Source organism: Rhinopithecus bieti, unplaced genomic scaffold (assembly GCF_001698545.2).
Source record: "Rhinopithecus bieti isolate Rb0 unplaced genomic scaffold, ASM169854v2 scaffold_64120, whole genome shotgun sequence".
In the NCBI taxonomy this organism is placed as follows: domain Eukaryota; kingdom Metazoa; phylum Chordata; class Mammalia; order Primates; family Cercopithecidae; genus Rhinopithecus; species Rhinopithecus bieti.
The window spans coordinates 406,871-424,849 of record NW_016824553.1 but is presented as its reverse complement, the minus strand read 5'-3'; the positions used below and the strand labels follow the sequence as shown (position 1 = coordinate 424,849).

Below are 17,979 nucleotides of genomic sequence, written 5' to 3'. Positions count from 1 at the left end.
TTTTTTTTTAAACAGAGTTTCGTTCTTGTTGCCTAGGATGGAGTGCAATGGTGTGATCTCGGCTCACTGCACCCTCCACCTTCTGGATTCAATCAGTTCTCCTGCTTCAACCTCCCGAGTAGCTGGGATTACAGGCATGTGCCACCACGCTGCCAGCTAATTTTGTATTTTTAGTAGAGACAGGGTTTTCTCCATGTTGGTCAGGCTGGTCTTGAACTCCCAACCTCAGGTGATCTACCTGCCTCGGCCTCCCAAAGTGCTGGGATTACAGGTGTGAGCCACTGCACCTGGCCACGCCCAGCTAATTTTTGTATTTTTAGTAGAGACGGGGTTTCGCCATGTTGGCTAGGCTGGTCTCAAACTCCTGACCTCAGGTGATCCACCTGCCTTGGCCTTCCAAAGTGCTGGGAGCCATCACGCCTGGCCAAAATACCTTTTTAATCATTAAAGATTACGTAAAACTGAACAAGAAAGAAATACCCTGACCAGGCTGGGCATGGTGGCAGTGGCTCATGCCTGTGATCCCAGCAGTTTGGGAGGCTGAAGTAGGTGAATTTTTGTTTTGTTTTTTTGTTTTTTGAGATGGAGTCTTATTCTATTGCCCAGGCTGGAGTGCAGTGGCGCAGTCTCGGCTCACTGCAAGCTCCACCTCCCAGGTTCATGCCATTCTCCTGCCTCAGCCTCCTGAGTCGCTGGGACTACAGGCGCCCGCCACCATGCCTGGCTAATTTTTTGTATTTTTAGTAGAGACGGGGTTTCACCATGTTAGCCAGGATGGTCTAAATCTCCTGACCTCGTGATCTGCCCGCCTTGGCGTCCCAAAGTGCTGGGATTACAGGCGTGAGCCACCACGCCCTGCAAGGTGAATCATTTGCGGTCAGGAATTCAAGACCAGCCTGACCAACATGGTGAAACCCCATGTCTACTAAAAATACAAAAATTAGCCGGGCATGGTGGTGTGGACCTGTAATCCCAGCTACTCGGGAGACTGAGGCAGGAGGATTGCTTGAATCCAGGAGACAGGTTGCAGTAAGCTGAGATAGTGTCACTGCATTCCAGCCTGGGTGACCGAGCAAGACTCCATCTTAAAGAAAGAAATACACTGACCACTAAAGTCAAAAAGCAAAACTTTCAAGCATACTAGAAATAACAGCCATAAAACTAGAGGCAACAAGAGTCAGCTAGAAAGGGAAAGGAAAAAGATTCAAAGTGAACTGGATGGTTTACAGTTAGACAATGAAAGTCTCAGACCAGCTATTGAACACCACAAAGTGCCCTTAGTAAAAAAATATCGTGTGTTAATATGTAAGGCACCAGATGCCAAGGAAGAAGGTTGTAAAAGACTTGTGGTATTACAGGAAGAAAAGCTAGAAGAATTTGAGAACAAGTTAGCGGATAGAAAATGAAAGTGGAGCCCGATGTCTGGAAGCAATCTGAAAAGCATCAGTGTGAAAAGAAACTGTGGGAGGCCGGGTGCGGTGGCTCACACCTGTAATCCCAGCACTTTGGGAGGCTGAGGCTGGTGGATCACGGGTCAGGAGCTCGAGACCAGCCTGACCAACATGGTGAAACTCCATCTCTACTAAAAATACAAGAATTAGCGGTGTGTGGTGGCGGGCACCTGTAATCCCAGCTACTCGAGAGGCTGAGGCAGGAGAATTGCTTGAAGCCGGGAGGCAGAGGTTGCAGTGAGACGAGATCGCACCACTGCACTCCAGCCTGGGTGTACAGTGACACTCTGTCTCTAAAACAAAACAAAACAAAAAAAAAAAAAAAAAAGAAAAGGAAAGAAAATGCAGAGGAAGAAAAAAAATGAAAATTTTGACCTGGAATAGTAAATCAGTAGTTTTCAGATCCAATCCAAGCTACCTCACTTTCAGAGTTCAAACCAAATGCTGAAGGAAACGATGGAGACATTAAAATAGGAATGCTGAAATATAAGAAATCAAGCTGAAAAAGTCTAACTAGAAGTAAAAAAGATACTGGAAAAAGAACAGGCACAGCAGTTAGAAGAAAAGCATATGCTTCATGAATGTATCTCAGAGAAATGTATCGTCAAGCTAAAGAGAAATTGCAGTGAGCTGCAGTTGCCCAGAAAAAGAGGAAATCTTGCCCTGAAAACATTTGAAGAGATGGCAGGACAAGGTGTACATCTTGGAGGCAGGTAGAGAAGACATGGAAACAAAATTGGGTTTTAAATAGACAAAATGTTCCATTTGAAGAATATGCAAAGCTTCAGAAGAGACTAAAGGATGCACACAGAAGACATCATGAGTTCTGAAGTTTAATTTTGGTTCCTAACCTGCCTCCAAAGTCAATCCTGTTTGCTCTCAGTCATCAGCCATGGTATTATCCTTTCCTCCGCATGTGCAGGGTGAACAGCATCACAGGGAACTCTGTACTTGGCAAAATACTGGAGGAAATAGAAACAACACAAAGAAAACAAGTAGAGGAATTTTGGGTCTCCTGGAGAGTGATGCTCTTAGAGAAAAGGCATTTTTAAAGAGGTGAAATCAAAGACTCAATAAAGCCTGAAGTTTGAACATACATGATATTTAGATATTTTATTACTGCTTACCAGAATACTGGAATGTGCCTCAAGAAAAGGTCCCAGCTTTATTTAAGGTACTCGTGCTGTATTGCGTGAGTACTGGGATTTTAGGATTTACTAATGACAAGTGAAGCATTAAAAGAAACTGTTTCAGAGATATTTAGAATATTTGTTGACCACCCTTTGAAAATGTAAAATAAAATGAAAGGAACTAATTGGGGGAAAGAGATTTATTGAATGACTGAATTATAATGGGAGGAACTAACCCATGTGATTGTAATTTTAGGTGCCTGTGGCATTTGATGATGTCTCCATCTACTTTTCCACTCCAGAGTGGGAAAAATTAGAAGAATGGCAAAAGGAACTTTACAAGAATATCATGAAAGGCAACTATGAGTCTCTCATCTCCATGGGTGAGGCTGAGTTGACACCTTTTGAATGAAGTGACAGCAGCTCCAAGAGGGCTCAAAACAGTCCCTTTTCCTCCAGTGACCTCATTCTCACTCTGTCTTCACACACTTCAAATTCTGGTTTCAAGCCAAAAGATGACCAGTTCATTCTTGCTAAATAGGAATCATAATCTCTCCTTTTACCAAATTTTAGGACAGAGAATGAAGTTCAGGGTTATGGGTGTGACAGCTGGTGGTTTCCATGGGTATTCTTTACTTTGAAAGGAGCTTGACTTCTCCCCCTTGAGGCACACTGTCACTCTGAAAGCAGTGCTAACCTAGCACATGTGCTTTCCCCACACATTACATCTCCACTGCCTGCTTTCCTGAATAGATAGCCACAGTTGAAGGTGGATAGATGGGAAGAAGTGATATGAAGTCTAAAAGAAATTGCCTGGGCCTATGACCACAAAGCTTCAGCTCAGCCTTGATGGCAATTAGTTGTCTTCCTCATTTATCTTTTTGTCATACCCTCTCTTCCTTTTTCTTCTCCTAGATTATGCTATAAATCAACCTGATGTCTTATCTCAGATTCAACCAGAAGGGGAACATAATACAGAGGACCAGACAGGGCCAGAGGAAAGTGAGATTCCCGCCGACCCCAGTGAAGGTAAGTGGGAGAAGAGATTCCTACTTCTTGTCTCCCTTTCCTGGTCAGAGATGGTGGCTCAGAACTAAGCAGGGCTTAGGGACTTCTAGAGCCATTCATTGCTAAAGCAACTAGATTCTGAATGTGTCATCAGGCATTTAAATATAAAAGGGAGCTTAGAGGTCACCTTGTCCAGTGTCTTCACTTATCAGTACTACACATCTAACAGTTACTAGTTGTATTCCCTGACACAAGTACTGATACCTAGCTGTTTAGTAAAATAAACATGTCCTTGCATGATGAAGGAGGCAGTCATGCTCATCTGGACTAAAGTGGCTTGAGCAAACGTAAGCGTGGCCCTTCTTAAGTGCTGAAGGGACTAGGAGTCTGCATGGTCCCTCCAAGATGCATGGAATCAGTAGACACTGATGACATCCACCTGGGCAACAGGGATTTTTCTCAGATCTGGAAAGCTGGCTATCATGAACTCTTCCTAACTTTTTGGCTGGCAGTTGCTTAATATTGTGTGGGAAAGACTGCCAACCAAAGTCCGGTTGTATTGTTTCTCTCATGCCTCACCTTTGCTGTCAGAAAATTCTCATACACTTTTTTTTTTCTTTGTTGGATAGAAGCACACAGAAAGTTCATCCTCCAGGCATCTCTGTTACATGAACTTCTCTTACAACCCACCTGCTGTCCCATACAGTTATTTTTTTTTTTCTTTTTTTTTTTTTTTGAGACGGAGTCTTGCTCTGTCGCCAAGACTGGAGTGCAGTGGCGTGATCTTGACTCACTGCAAGCTCCACCTCCCGGGTTCACGCCATTCTTCTGCCTCAGCCTCCTGAGTAGCTGGGACTACAAGCACCTGCCACCAGGCCCAGCTAATTTTTTCTATTTTTCAGTAGAGACCGGGTTTCACCATGTTAGCCAGGATGGTCTCGATATCCTGACCTCGTGATCCGCCCACCTCGGCCTCCCATAGTGCTGGGATTACAGGCGTGAACCACTGCCACAGTTATTTTTTCCTAACATTTTATTATGAAAATTTTCAATCAGAAAAGTTAAAGTAGTTTTATAGTGAACACCTGGATATCCAGCGCCTAAATTCTACCACTAACATTATACCATCCATCCTTATCGTGCATATATCTATCACTGCCACTCCATGTAGCCATCTATTATTTATTTATTTATTTATTTATTTTGGAGATGGAGCCTCACTCTGCCCCCCAGGCTGGAATGCAGTGGTGCGATCTTGGCTCACTGCAACCTCCACCTCCCAGATTCAAGTGATTCTCCGGCTCAGCCTCCTGAGTAGCTGAGATTACAGGTGCTTGCCACCATGCCTGGCTAATTTTTGTATTTTAAGTTGAGACAGGGTTTCAGCATGTTAGCCAGGCTGGTCTTGAACTCCTGACCTCAAGTGATCTGCCTACCTTGGCCTACCAAAGTGCTGGGATTACAGGCATGAGCCACCGCACCCAGCCATCTATCCTATTTTTGATGTATTTCAAAATCAGTAAAGACATCAATGCATTTTCCTATAAATAGTCCAGCATGAATATTATTAACCTAGAGTTCAATGTTTGTTTTTTTCTTTTCAGGTAAATTTTACATATAATGAAATTTCAAGTCTTAATTGAGTTTTAAGCAATGCACACATCTGCCACACATTTATTATTATTATTATTATTATTTTGAGATGGAGTCTCTGTCGCCCAGGCTAGAGTGCAGTGGTGTGATCCTGACTCACTGCACCCTTTGCCTTCCAGGCTCAAGTGATTCTCCAGCCTCAGCCTCCTGAGTAGCTTGGATTACAGGCATGCACCACCACACCCAGCTAATTTTTGTGTTTTTAGTAGAGATGGGGTTTCATCATGTTGGCCAGGCCGGTCTTGAAATCCTGACCTCAAGTGATCCACCGGCCTCAGCCTCCCAAAGTGCTGGGATTACAGGAGTGAGCCACTGCGCCCCGCCATATTATTTTTTAAGAATGTGCAGGTGATTGCATTTAGGCAGTATAACAGGTTGAATTTTACTAATCTTTATATCACAGATGTAAGTAATGAGGCTAAAATACCACCAATAAAGATGAGTGACTTGACTACAGAAAGATTTCTTATTGGGTATATTTCTTTGGTCTACATTATTATTTATCTGGCATAGCCCTCGGCAAGTACAAATGAATATATCATTGTATTTTATGGGATGGGTGAAAAAGATAACTAATTAGGTTTTGTAATAACGTATCAAAGTTTCATTTTACTATCATCTTGTCACTTTGTTTTTACCATGGTTTTCAAGATGCTTGTGCCTCAACCTCCCGAGTAGCTGGGACTATAGGCATGTGCCATCATGCCCAGCTAATTTTTGTATTTTTAGTGATGATGGGGTTTCGCCATGTTGCCCAGGCTGATCTCGAACTCGTGGTCTCTGGTGATCCACCCACCTCAGCCTTCCAAAGTGCTGGGAATATAGGCGTGAGCCACCGCACCTGGCCAGTTATTTTCTTTTGGTTGATCAAATTGTCAACTTCACGATTTCTTTTGTTTGTTTTTAAGACAATGTCTGGCTCTATTGCCCAGGCTAGAGTGTAGTGCCATGATCTGAGATCACTGCAACCTGTGCCTCCTGGGCTCAAACCATCCTCCTACCTCAGCCTCCCAAGTAGCTGGGACGACAGGCACACACCACCATGCCTGGCTAATTTTTGTATTTTCTGTAGAGATGTGGGTTTGCCATGTTGCCCATGCTGGTTTTGAACTCGTGAACTCAAGTGATTCGCCTGCTTCAGCCTCCCAAGGTGCTGGGATTACAGGCCTGAGCCACCACACCCAGCCTCAGTACTTGTTTTCTTTAAAAAAAAAAAAATGCGGCCGGGGCGCAGTGGCTCAAGGCCTGTGAAATCCCAGCACTTGGGAGGCCGAGCACGGACGGATCACGAGGGTCAGGAGATCGAGACCACCTGGCTAACACGGTGAACCCCGTCTCTACTAAAAATACCAAAAACTAGCCTGGGCGAGTGGCGGGGCCTGTAGTCCCAGCTACTCGGGAGGGCTGAGGCAGGGATGGCCGTAACCCGGGAGGCGGAGGCTTGCAGTGACTGAGATCTTGGCCACTGCAACTCCAGCCTGGTGACAGAGCGAGACTCCGCCTCAAAAAAAAAAAAAAAAAAAAAATAATGCTCCTGGTTCTGTTGGAGAGCCCAAAGACCACTCCCAGATTTGGTGATCTGCTAGGAGGACTCACAGTATTCCCATATGGTTGTACTCACAGCAAGATTTGTTAGAATGATACAAAGTAATATCAGCAAAGGGAAAAGGTGCCCGGGAGAAAGTCTGGAGGAAACCAGGGATAGGCTTCCCAGAGTCCTCTCCCAGTGGAGTCTCATAGGATACACTTAATAGTTCCAGTAACGAGTTGTAACAACCAGAAAAGCTCATTAGACACTCAGTGCCCAAGGTTTTTATTGGGGGCTAATCACATACATACCCTCTGTCTAGCACTTACCCAAATTCCAGACTCCTAGAAGGAAAGCATGTGTTCTGCATATACCACAGTGTTTGACACACACAGTCATGCGCTGCTGAACAATGGGGATATCTTCTGAGAAATGCATCATTAGTTGATTTTGTCGTTGTGCAGACATCATAGCGTGAACTCACACAAACTAGATGATGTAGCGTTCTATGTACCTAGGCTATATGGTATAGCCTATGGCTTCTAGGCCACAAACTTATACAGCATGTTATTGTCCTGAATACCGTAGGCAATTGTAACACAAGGGTAATTGTGTATCTAAACACATGTAAAGATAGGAAAGGTACAGCAAAAATCTCTTATAAAAGTTATAAAATCAGGCAGGTGCAGTGACTCACACCTGTAATCCCAGCACGTTGAGGCCAAGGCGGATGGATCATGAGGTCAGGAGATTGAGACCATTCTGGCTAACACGGTGAAACCCTGTCTCTACTAAAAATACAAAAAATTAGCCAGCTGTGGTGGTGGGCGCCTATAGTCCCAGCTACTCGGGAGGCCAAGGCAGGAGAATTGCTTGAACCCAGGATGCAGAGGTTGCAGTGAGCCGAGATTGTGCCACTGCACTCCAGCCTGGGCAACAGAGCGAGACTCCGTCTCAAAAAAAAAAAAAAAAAAGATACAAAATGGTACACCTCTATAAGGCACTTGCCATGAATGCAGCTTGCAGGACTGGAAGTTGTTCTGATTGGGTCAGTGAGTGAATGTGAAGGCCTAGGACATTACTGTACTACTGTAGACTTTATATAAACACTATATACTTAGGCCACACTAAATTTACAGAAAATTTTTTTTTTTTTTTTTTTTTGAGCCTCCTGGGTTCAAGTCATTCTCCTGCCTCAGCCTCCCGAGTAGCTGGGACTACAGGCACGTGCCACCACACCTGGCTAATTTTTTGTTTTTTTAGAAGAGACGGGGTTTCACCATGTTAGCCAGGATGGTCTCGATCTGCTGACCTCGTGATCCACCCACCTCAGCCTCCCAAAGTGCTGGGATTATAGGCATGAGCCACTGCGCCTGGCCAAAAAATTTTTTCTTTAACCATAAATTAACCTTAGCTTACTGTATTACTTTATAATACAGTAATATACTTGTATAATAATACTTTAAAATACAGTAATATACTTTTATTATTTTTTAACTTTCTGACTTTTGTAATAACACAGTGTAAAACACATTGTACGTATATACAAAATATTTTTTCTTTATACCCTTTTCTATAACTTTTCGTATTTTAAATTTTTTACTTATGTTTTTGAAATAGAGTCTCGTCCTGTTGCCCAGGCTGGAGTGCAGTGACGTGATCTCCACTCACTGCAACCTCCGCCTCCTGGGTCAAGCGATTCTCCTGCCTCAGCTTCCCCAGTAGCTGGGATTACAGGCACGTGCCCCCATGCCCAGCTAATTTTTGCATTTTTAATAGAGACAAGGTTTCACCATGTTGGCCAGGCTGGTCTCAAACTCCTGGCCTCATGATCCACCTGCCTCGGCCTCCCAAAGTGCTGGGATTTACTTTTTATTATTTATTTATTTTGAGATGGAATCTTGCTCCGTAGCCCAGGCTGGAGTACAACGGTGTGATCTCGGCTCACTGCAACCTCCACCTCCCAGGTTCAAGTGATTCTCCTGCCTCAGCCTCCCAAATAGCCTGTAGGCTCGAACCACCACACCTGGCTAATTTTTAAATTTTATATAGAGATGGGGTATCGCCATGTTGCCCGGTGTGGTCTCAAACACCTGGACTCAAGTGATCTGCCTGTCTTGGCCTTCCAAAGTGCTGGGATTACAGATATGAGCCCCGATGCTTGACAGTGGCCTGTTTTTGACCAAAATACCATTATGCAATGCATGACTCCATGTGTCTTGCTCAAAACTGTCCTTATGTTCAGCACAAATATAAACCTTTGACTATTATACAAATGTTACGTGGTACGTGACTGCAGTTAGGTATAGCCAACTCATCATTTAGGGGAAGTTTTGTATCAGCATAGAGACTACATACAGTAGTCCCCCTTTACTGATGGTATCATTTTCCATCTCGAGATGGTATAGATTCCATCTCAAGAATTTTCCACAGTTTGTTACCTGCCATCAACTGTGATCTGAAAATATTAAATGGAAAATTCCAGAAATAATTTATAAGTTTTAAATTGTTTGCCATTCTGAATAGTATGATGAAATCTTGCGCTATCCTGCTGTGTCCCATCTGGGGCGTGAATCATCCCTTTGTCTAGTGTATCCACACTGTATACACTACCTGGCCATCAGTCACTTAGAAGTCATGTCAACTATGGCGGTATTGCAGTGCTTATGTTAAGTAACCCCCCCCCCCTGCTTTTTAAAAACAAATAATGGCCCCAAACTGCAAAAGTAGTGACAGTGGCAATTCAGATGTTTCAGAGAAGCCATCAAGTGCTTCCTTCATGTGAAAAGGTGAAATTTCTTGACTTAAGAAGGAAGGAAGGAAATTACATGCTGAGGTTGCCAAGATCTCTGGTAATAACAAATCTTCTATGAAAATGTGAAGAAAGTAGCCGGGCGCGGTGGCTCAAGCCTGTAATCCCAGCACTTTGGGAGGCCGAGACGGGCGGATCACGAGGAGATCAAGACCATCCTGGCTAACATGGTGAACCCCGTCTCTACTTAAAAAATACAAAAAACTAGCCGGGCGAGGTGGCGGGCGCCTGTAGTCCCAGCTACTCGAGAGGCGGAGGCAGGAGAATGGCGTAAACCCGGGAGGCGGAGCTTGCAGTGAGCTGAGATCCGGCCACTGCACTCCAGCCCGGGCGACAGAGCAAGACTCCATCTCAAAAAAAAAAAAAAGAAAATGTGAAGAAAGTAAAAGAAATTTGTACTAGTTTTACCGTTGCACCTCAAACTGCAAAAGTTACGGCCACAGTGTGTGATAAATACTTAGTTAATATGGAAACAGCATTAAAGGCAAGTATAGGCATATCCAGGATATTGTGGGTTCAGTTCCAGACTACTGCAATAAAATGAATATTGCAGTACAAGTCACAATAACTTTTGTTTTCCCAGTGATGTGAAAGTTTACACTATGCTATACAGTCTATTAAGTTGGCAATAACATTATGTCTAAAAAAACAATGTACATACTTTAATTTAAAAATATTGCTAAGAATCCTAACAATCATCTGAGCCTTCAGAGGTAAAATCTTTTTGCTACTGGAGGGTCTTGCCTCAGTATTAATGGCTGCTGACTAATCAGGGTGGTGGTTCCTAAAGGTTGGGGTGGCTGTGGCAATTTCTTTCTTTTTTTTTTTTTTTTGAGACAGAGTCCTACTCTGTTGCCCAGACTAGGGTGCAGTGACACGATCTTGGCTCACTGCAACCTCCGACTCCCGGGTTCAAACAATTCTCTTGCCTCGGCCTCCCGAGTAGCTGGGATTACAGACACCTGCCACCATGCCTGGCTAATTTTTTTGTATTTTTAGTAGAGACGGGATTTCGCCATGTTGGGCAGACTGGTCTCGAACTCCTGACCTCAGGTGATCCACCCGCCTTGGCCTCCCAAAATGCTGGGATTGTAGGTGTGAGCCACTGCGTTCGGCCGACAGTTTTCTTAAAATAAGGCAACAATGAAGTTTGCCACATTGATTGACTCTTCCTTTAACAAAAGATTTCTCTGTAGCTGCAATGCTGTTGGATAGCCTTATCCCCACAGTAGAACTTCTCTCAGAATTGGAGTTAATCCCTCAAACCCTGCTGCTGCTGTATCAACTAAGCTTATGCAATATTCTAAATCCTTTGTTGTCATTTCAAAAGTGTTTACATCTTTACCTAGGAGTAGATTCCATCTCAAGAAATTGCTTTCTTTGCTTAGCTATAAGAAACACTCCTGATCTATTCAAGTATTATCATGAGATTGCAGCAGCTAAGTCACATTTTCAGGCTCTACTCCTAATTCTGGTTCTCCTGCTATTTCCACCCCATTGCAATGACGTCCTCCACTGAAGTCTTGAACTTCTCAGTCATTCTTCTGGGTTGGAATCAAATTCCAAACTCCTGTTGATGTTGCCGTTTTGACCTCTTCCCATGAATTATGAATGGTCTTAATGGCACTTAGAATGGTGAATCCTTTCTAGAAGGTTTTTAGTTTACCCAAATCCATCAGAGGAATCATGCTATGTATGACAGCAATAACTTTATATAGTCTTATGAAATATATTTCTTTTTTTTGAGACAGTCTCACTCTGTTGCCCAGGCTGGAGTACAGTGGTGCGATCTCGGCTCACTGCAACCTCCGCCTCCTGGGTTCAAGCGATTCTCCTGCCTCAGCCTCTCGAGTAGCTGGGATTACAGGCTAATTTTTGTATTTTTAGTAGAGATGGAGTTTCACCATGGTGGCCAGGCTGGTCTCAAACTCCTGACCTCAGGTGATCCACCTGCCTTGGCCTCCCAAAGTTCTGGGATTACAAGTGTGAACCACCACGCCTGGCTGCAGTATGTTTGTTGGTTTGGTTTTGTTTGTTTATTTATTTATTTTTCGAGACAGAGTCTAGCTGTGTCACCCAGGCTGGAGTGCATCGATGCTGAAATGTATTTCTTATGCCATAAGACTTCAAAGTAAAAATTAGTCCTTGATCTGTGGGCTGTAGAATGGATGTTGTTTTACAGGGATGAAAACAAGATTCATCTCCTTGTTCATCCCCATCCGAGCTTGTGGGTGACCAGGTGCATTGTCAATGAGTATTAATATTTTGAAAGGAATCTTTTCTTCTGAGCAGTAGTTCTCATCAGTGGGCTTAAAATATTCCATAAACCATGCTGTAACAGATGTGCTGTCATCCAGGCTTTGTTGTTCCATTTCTAGTGCACAGGCAGTGTAGATTTAGCATAAGTTTTTTTTTTTTGTTTGTTTGTTTGTTTGTTTTTTGTTTTGTTTTTTTTTTGAGACAGAGTTTGGCTCTTGTCGCCCAGGCAGGAGTGAAATGGCGCGATCTTGGCTCACCACAACCTCTGCCTCCTGGGTTCAAGCGATTCTCTTGCCTCAGCCTCCTGGGTAGCTGGGAATACAGGCATGCACCACCATGCCCAGCTAATTTTGTATTTTTAGTAGAAACAGGGTTTCTCCCTGTTGGTCAGGCTGGTCTCAAACTCCCGACCTCAGGTGATCCGCCTGCCTTGGCTTCCCAAAGTGCTAGGATTACAGGCATGACCCCACCACGTCCGGCCTGATTTAGAATAATTCTTAAGAGCCCTAGGGTGTTCAGAATACTAAAATGAACACTGGGTTCAAGTCACCAGCTGCATCAGCCTCTAGCAAGAGAGTCAGCTTGTCCTTTGAAGCTTTGAAGCCAGACATTGACTTCTCTCTAGCTATGAAAGTCCTAGATGACATATTCTTCCAATAGAACGCTGTTTCTTATACACGAAAATTTGTTGTTTAGTGTAGCCACCTTCCTCAAGTAATTGTAGCTAGATCTTCTGATGACTTGTTGCAGCTTCTCCGTTACCACTTGCTGCTTCATTTTGCATTTCCATAAACCTCATCAATCCCACTTCTGCTAGCTTCAGACTTCTATGGCTTCCTCACCTCTACCAGCCTTCCTAGAATTGAAGAGATTTTAAGGCCTTACTCTGGATTAGACATTGGCTTAAGGGAATGTTGTGGCTGATTTGATCTTCTATCTAGAGTACTCAAATTTTCATCATATCAACAATAAGATTATTTTGCTTTCTTAGTCATGTATTTACTGGAGTGGCACTTTTAATTTCTTTAAGAACTTTTCCTTTGCATTTACAGCTTGGCTAACTGTTTGGTTCAAGAGACCTACTTTTTAGCCTACTTCCCCTTGGCTTTTGACATGCCTTCTTTACTAACCTTAAGCATTCTAGCTTTTGATTTAAAGTAAGAGATGTATAAACTCCTCCTTTCACTTAGAGGCCATTGTAAGGGTTACTAATTGGCCTAATTTCAATATGGTTGTGTCTCAGGGAGTAGGGAGGCCCTAAGAGAGGGAGGGAGAGAGGCAGGGAACGGCCCAGTCATTGGACCAGTCACAAAAACACATAAAACATTTATTAAGTTCATCATCTTATATGGGTGTGGTTTGTAGTGCCCCCAAACAATTACGATAATTATATCAAAGATCACTGATCACAAGCCAGGTGCCATGGCTCATGCCTATAATCCTAGCACTTTGAGAGGTCAAGGTGGGAGGACTGCTTGAACTCAGGAGTTGGAGACCAGCCTGGGCAAAATGGTGAAACCCTGTCTCTACTAAAATACAAAAAATTAACCAGATGTGGTGGCATGTGCCTGTAGTCCCAGCTGCTCGATATGCTGAGGCAGGAGAATCGCTTGAACCAGAAAGGCCAAGATTGCTGTGAGCCAAGATCGCACCATTGCACTCCAGCCTGGGCAATAGAACCAGACTTTGTCTCCAAAAGATAGAAAGAAAAAAAGATCACTGATCACAGATCACTATTAACATACATAATAATAATGAAAAAGTTAGGAATATTATAAGAATTACCAAAATGTGACCAGGCGCAGGGGCTCCCACCTATAATCCCAGCACTTTGGGAGGCTGAGGCAGGCGAATCACCTGAGGTCAGGCGTTCAAGACCAGCCTGGCCAACATGGTGAAACCCTGTCTCTACTAAAATACAAAAATTATCCAGGCATGATGGCGGGTGCCTGTAATCCCAGCTACTTGGGAGGCTGATACGTAAGAATTGCTTGAACCCAGAAGATGGTGGTTGCAGTGAGCCGAGATCATGCCACTGCACTCCAACCTGGGCAGCTGAGTGAGACTCTGTCTCAAAAAAAAAAAAAAAGAAGTACCAAAATGTGACACAGAGGCACAAAAGGAACACATGATGTTGCTGCCAATGGACTTGCTTCAAGAAGGGTGCTACAAACTTTTTTTTTTTTTTTTTACTTTTCCCCCCAGGCTGGAGTGCTGTGGCCGGATCTCAGCTCACTGCAAGCTCCGCCTCCTGGGTTTACACCGTTCTCCTGCCTCAGCCTCCTGAGTAGCTGGGACTACAGGCTCCCGTCACCACGCCCGGATAGTTTTTTGTATTTTTTTTTAGTAGAGACGGGGTTTCACCTCCTGAGCCAGGATGGTCTCGATCTCCTGACCTCGTGATCTGCCCGTCTCGGCCTCCCAAAGTGCTGGGATTACAGGCTTGAGCCACCGCGCCCGGCCCAGACCTTTACTTTGTAAAAACAAAACAGAAAGCAGTATCTGTGAGGTGCAATAAAGCAAGATATACTTTTTAAGTATATATTGGGTTGAGTACTATCTGAGGTTTTAAGTATCCACTGGGGGGTCTTGGAACGTATTCCTTATGATAAGTGGGGAACTGCAGTATTTGCTTATATATTTACAAAGAAACAGGCCGGGCGCGGTGGCTCAAGCCTGTAATCCCAGCACTTTGGGAGGCCAAGACGGGCGGATCACAAGGTCAGGAGATCGAGACCATCCTGGCTAATATGGTGAAACCCCGTCTCTACTAAAGAATACAAAAAACGAGGCGGGCGCCTGTAGTCCCAGCTACTTGGGAGGCGGAGGCAGGAGAATGGCGTGAACCTGGGAGGCGGAGCTTGCAGTGAGGTGAGATCCGGCCACCGCACTCCAGCCTGGGCGACAGAGCCAGACTCCGTCTCAAAACAAACAAACAAACAAACAAACAAAAAAACAAAGAAACAATGGAAGATTAAAACAATAATTAGTAAGAATGGCTTCCCTGTACAAGGAGAGAGGGAATAAGATGGAAGCTAGACTTCTCTGAATATACCTTGTTTCACAGTTTTGATTTCAGAACCCTTAGATATTTTACATATTTTTTATTTTTATTTTTTTTGAGATGGAGTTTTGCTCTTGTCACCCAGTCTGGAGTACAGTGGCACAATCTCGGCTCACTGCAACCTCCGCCTCCTGGGTTCAAATGATTCTCCTGCCTCAGTCTCCCAAGTAGCTCAGATTACCGGCATGCACTACCACACACAGATAATTTGTGTGTGTGTGTGTGTGTGTGTGTGTGTGTATATATATATATATATATTTTTTTTTTTTAAGTGATGAGGTCTCACTGTCGCCCAGGCTGGAGTGCAGTGGCGCAATCTCGGCTCACTGCAAGCTCCGCCTCCCGGGTTCACGCCATTCTCCTGCCTCAGCCTCCTGAGTAGCTGGGAATACAGGCGCCTGCCACCACGCCCAGCTAATTTTTTGCATTTTTTCGGTAGAGACGGGGTTTCACCGTGGTCTCGATCTCCTGACCTTGTGATCCGCCTGCCTCGGCCTCCCAAAGTGCTGGGATTACAGGCGTGAGCCACCGCGCCTGGCCTTATTTATTTATTTATTTATTTGTTTTTGAGAGGGAGTGTCGCTCTGTCGCCCAGGCTGGAGTGCAGTGGCCGGATCTCAGCTCACTGCAAGCTCCGCCTCCCGGGTTTACGCCATTCTCCTGCCTCAGCCCCGGAGTAGCTGGGACTACAGGCGCCTGCCACCTTGCCCAGCTAGTTTTTTGTATTTTTTAGTAGAGACGGGGTTTCACCGTGTTAGCCAGGATGGTCTCGATTTCCTGACCTCATGATCCGCCCATCTTGGCCTCCCAAACATTTGGTGGTTTTTAGAGCACTAACTCATCATTCAGAATTTTTTTTTTTTTAAGATAGAATCTCACTCTGTCGCCCAGGCTAGAGTGCAGTGGTGCCATCTTAGCTCACTGCAACCTCCACCTCCGGGGTTCAAGCGATTCTCCTGCCTCAGCCTCCTAAGTAGCTGGGATTATAGGCGCCCACCACCGCAGCCAGCTGATTTTTGTATTTTTAATAGAGACGGGGTTTTACCATGTTGGGTCAGGGTGGTCTCGAACTCCTGACCTCATGACCCGCCCGCCTCAGCCTCCCAAAGTGCTGAGATTACAGGCATGAGCTACTGCACTTAGCCCATTCACAAAATTTTTAAAAACAAGCAGGTTTTTTAAAAGTCAGGTTTTTTGGCTAGGCATGGTGGGTCATGCCTATAATCTCAGCACTTTGGGAGGTTGAGGCAGGTGGGTCACCTGAGCTCAGGAGTTCAAGAACAGCCTGGGCAACAGAGTGAGACCCCATTTTTACCAAAAATACAAAAAGTTAGCTGTGGTCCCAGCTACTAGGGAGACTGAGGTGGGATAATCTCTTGACCCTGGGAGACAGAGGTTGCAGTAAGCCGAGATTACGCCGCTGTAGTCCAGCCTGGGTGACAGAGTGAGACCCTGTCTCAGAAACAAACAAACAAACAAAAGTTAGATGTTTTGAATGGAAAGTTAATCCTCTGGATATCGGTTAAGAGGTCTTCTTCCTTATATCCAGTCTTTCCCCCTCTGCCTTTTTCCTTATAGGTATGTATGTGTATAACATCTGGAAGAGAACAAAGATAAGATTAGACTATGTTTAATACACTTCAGCTTTGCTTTTAGGTTGGAAGGCAACTGTTGCATGTGCTAAAATCTATTTTCCAAATCTCTCCCCATAACCTGATGGTCTTTTGGGCTGTAGTCTTATCCCAGCCTCTTATTTCTGCTTTGAGAACACCTTTAGATTTCAGTGGCATCTAACTGATTTAAAAGACATTGGGGTAAAGTAGTGGGTTCTGTTAATTTGCTGTGAATTAAACCATATTCTGCTCACAAGGCTGTGTTTGAGAAATAACCATAGAGAGCTTCAGGGTACTCTCTGGAGCTTGACAAGCTCTCTTGTCAGCTTGCCAGCTTGTCCATTTAGTCCAAAAAAAAAAAAAGGCAATATAGGCCTAGGTTGTAATAGCTAGCACAGCTGTTTTGGTACTGATCAGATGAGGCATGTTGTGTGCAAAGCCTCTATAGGCTATGCACTTTTTCTTTCAGAAAGAACCCCCAAGACCTGAAGGACTTGCCAATACTATATTCTTCCCCCTCCCAGCATTTAGGAAACAATGACTTGTATCATTTAATAGACAAAGGTAATGTATCTCTTAGAAAGAGCCCAGAATTGGGAATCTGAAAAGAGTGTTTCTGAGGAGTTGGATTCTGTGTCTGTACTGACCTAACTTTGTAATTCTGGAAATTGATTTGGTTTTTTGTTTGTTTGTTTGTTTTGAGGTAGAGTTTTTTTGCTCTTGTTGCCCAGGCTGGAGCAATCTGGGCTCTGTGCGATCTTGGCTCACTGCAACCGCTGCCTCCTAGGTTCAAGCGATTTTTCTGTCTCAGCTTCCTGAGTAGCTGGGATTACAGGCGCCTGCCACCACGTCTGACTAATTTTTTGTATTTTTAGTAGAGACAGAGTTTTACCATGTTGGCCAGCTGGTCTTGAACTCTTGACCTCAGATGATCCACTTGCTTCGGCCTCCCAAAGTTCTGGGATTATATGCGTGAGCTACCACACCCAGCCTGTATGCATTTTTTAAAAGGCTGGTTATGTGTTATTGTTATAGTTATTTGGAAATAAATATTTGGGGCCGGGCGCGGTGGCTCAAGCCTGTAATTCCAGCACTTTGGGAGGCCAAAGTGGGTGGATCATGAGGTCAGGAGATCGAGACCATCCTGGCTAACACAGTGAAACCCTGTCTGTACTAAAAAAACAAGAAAAAAACTTAGCCGGGCGTGGTGGCGGGCACCTGTAGTCCCAGCTACTCGGGAAGCAGAGGCAGGAGAATGGCGTGAACCCAAGAGGCAGAGCTTGCAGTGAGAGGAGATTGCGCCCTGCACTCCAGCCTGGGCAACAGAGCCAGACTCTGTCTCAAAAAAAAAGAAAAAGAAAAATATTTGAGTGAAATATAGTATTCAACAAACCGACATGATTATCTCACCTTCTTATTCAAGTTCATGAAGGCCATTTTTTTTTCCCTCCCATAAATTAG

At 44.3% G+C, this 17,979-nt stretch overlaps 1 protein-coding gene across 4 annotated transcripts in view; it reads left to right on the top strand.

The window, feature by feature from the left end:
• The window catches only part of ZNF398 (zinc finger protein 398), a 38,520-nt gene that overhangs the window by 16,547 nt on the left and 3,994 nt on the right, over positions 1-17,979 (top strand). For all 4 annotated transcript variants that reach the window (XM_017862397.1, XM_017862398.1, XM_017862396.1 and 1 more), the window contains 2 exons: positions 2,838-2,964; positions 3,497-3,610. In XM_017862397.1, coding sequence (XP_017717886.1) covers positions 2,838-2,964; positions 3,497-3,610 — 241 coding nt within the window. The remainder of the gene's footprint in view (positions 1-2,837; positions 2,965-3,496; positions 3,611-17,979) is intronic.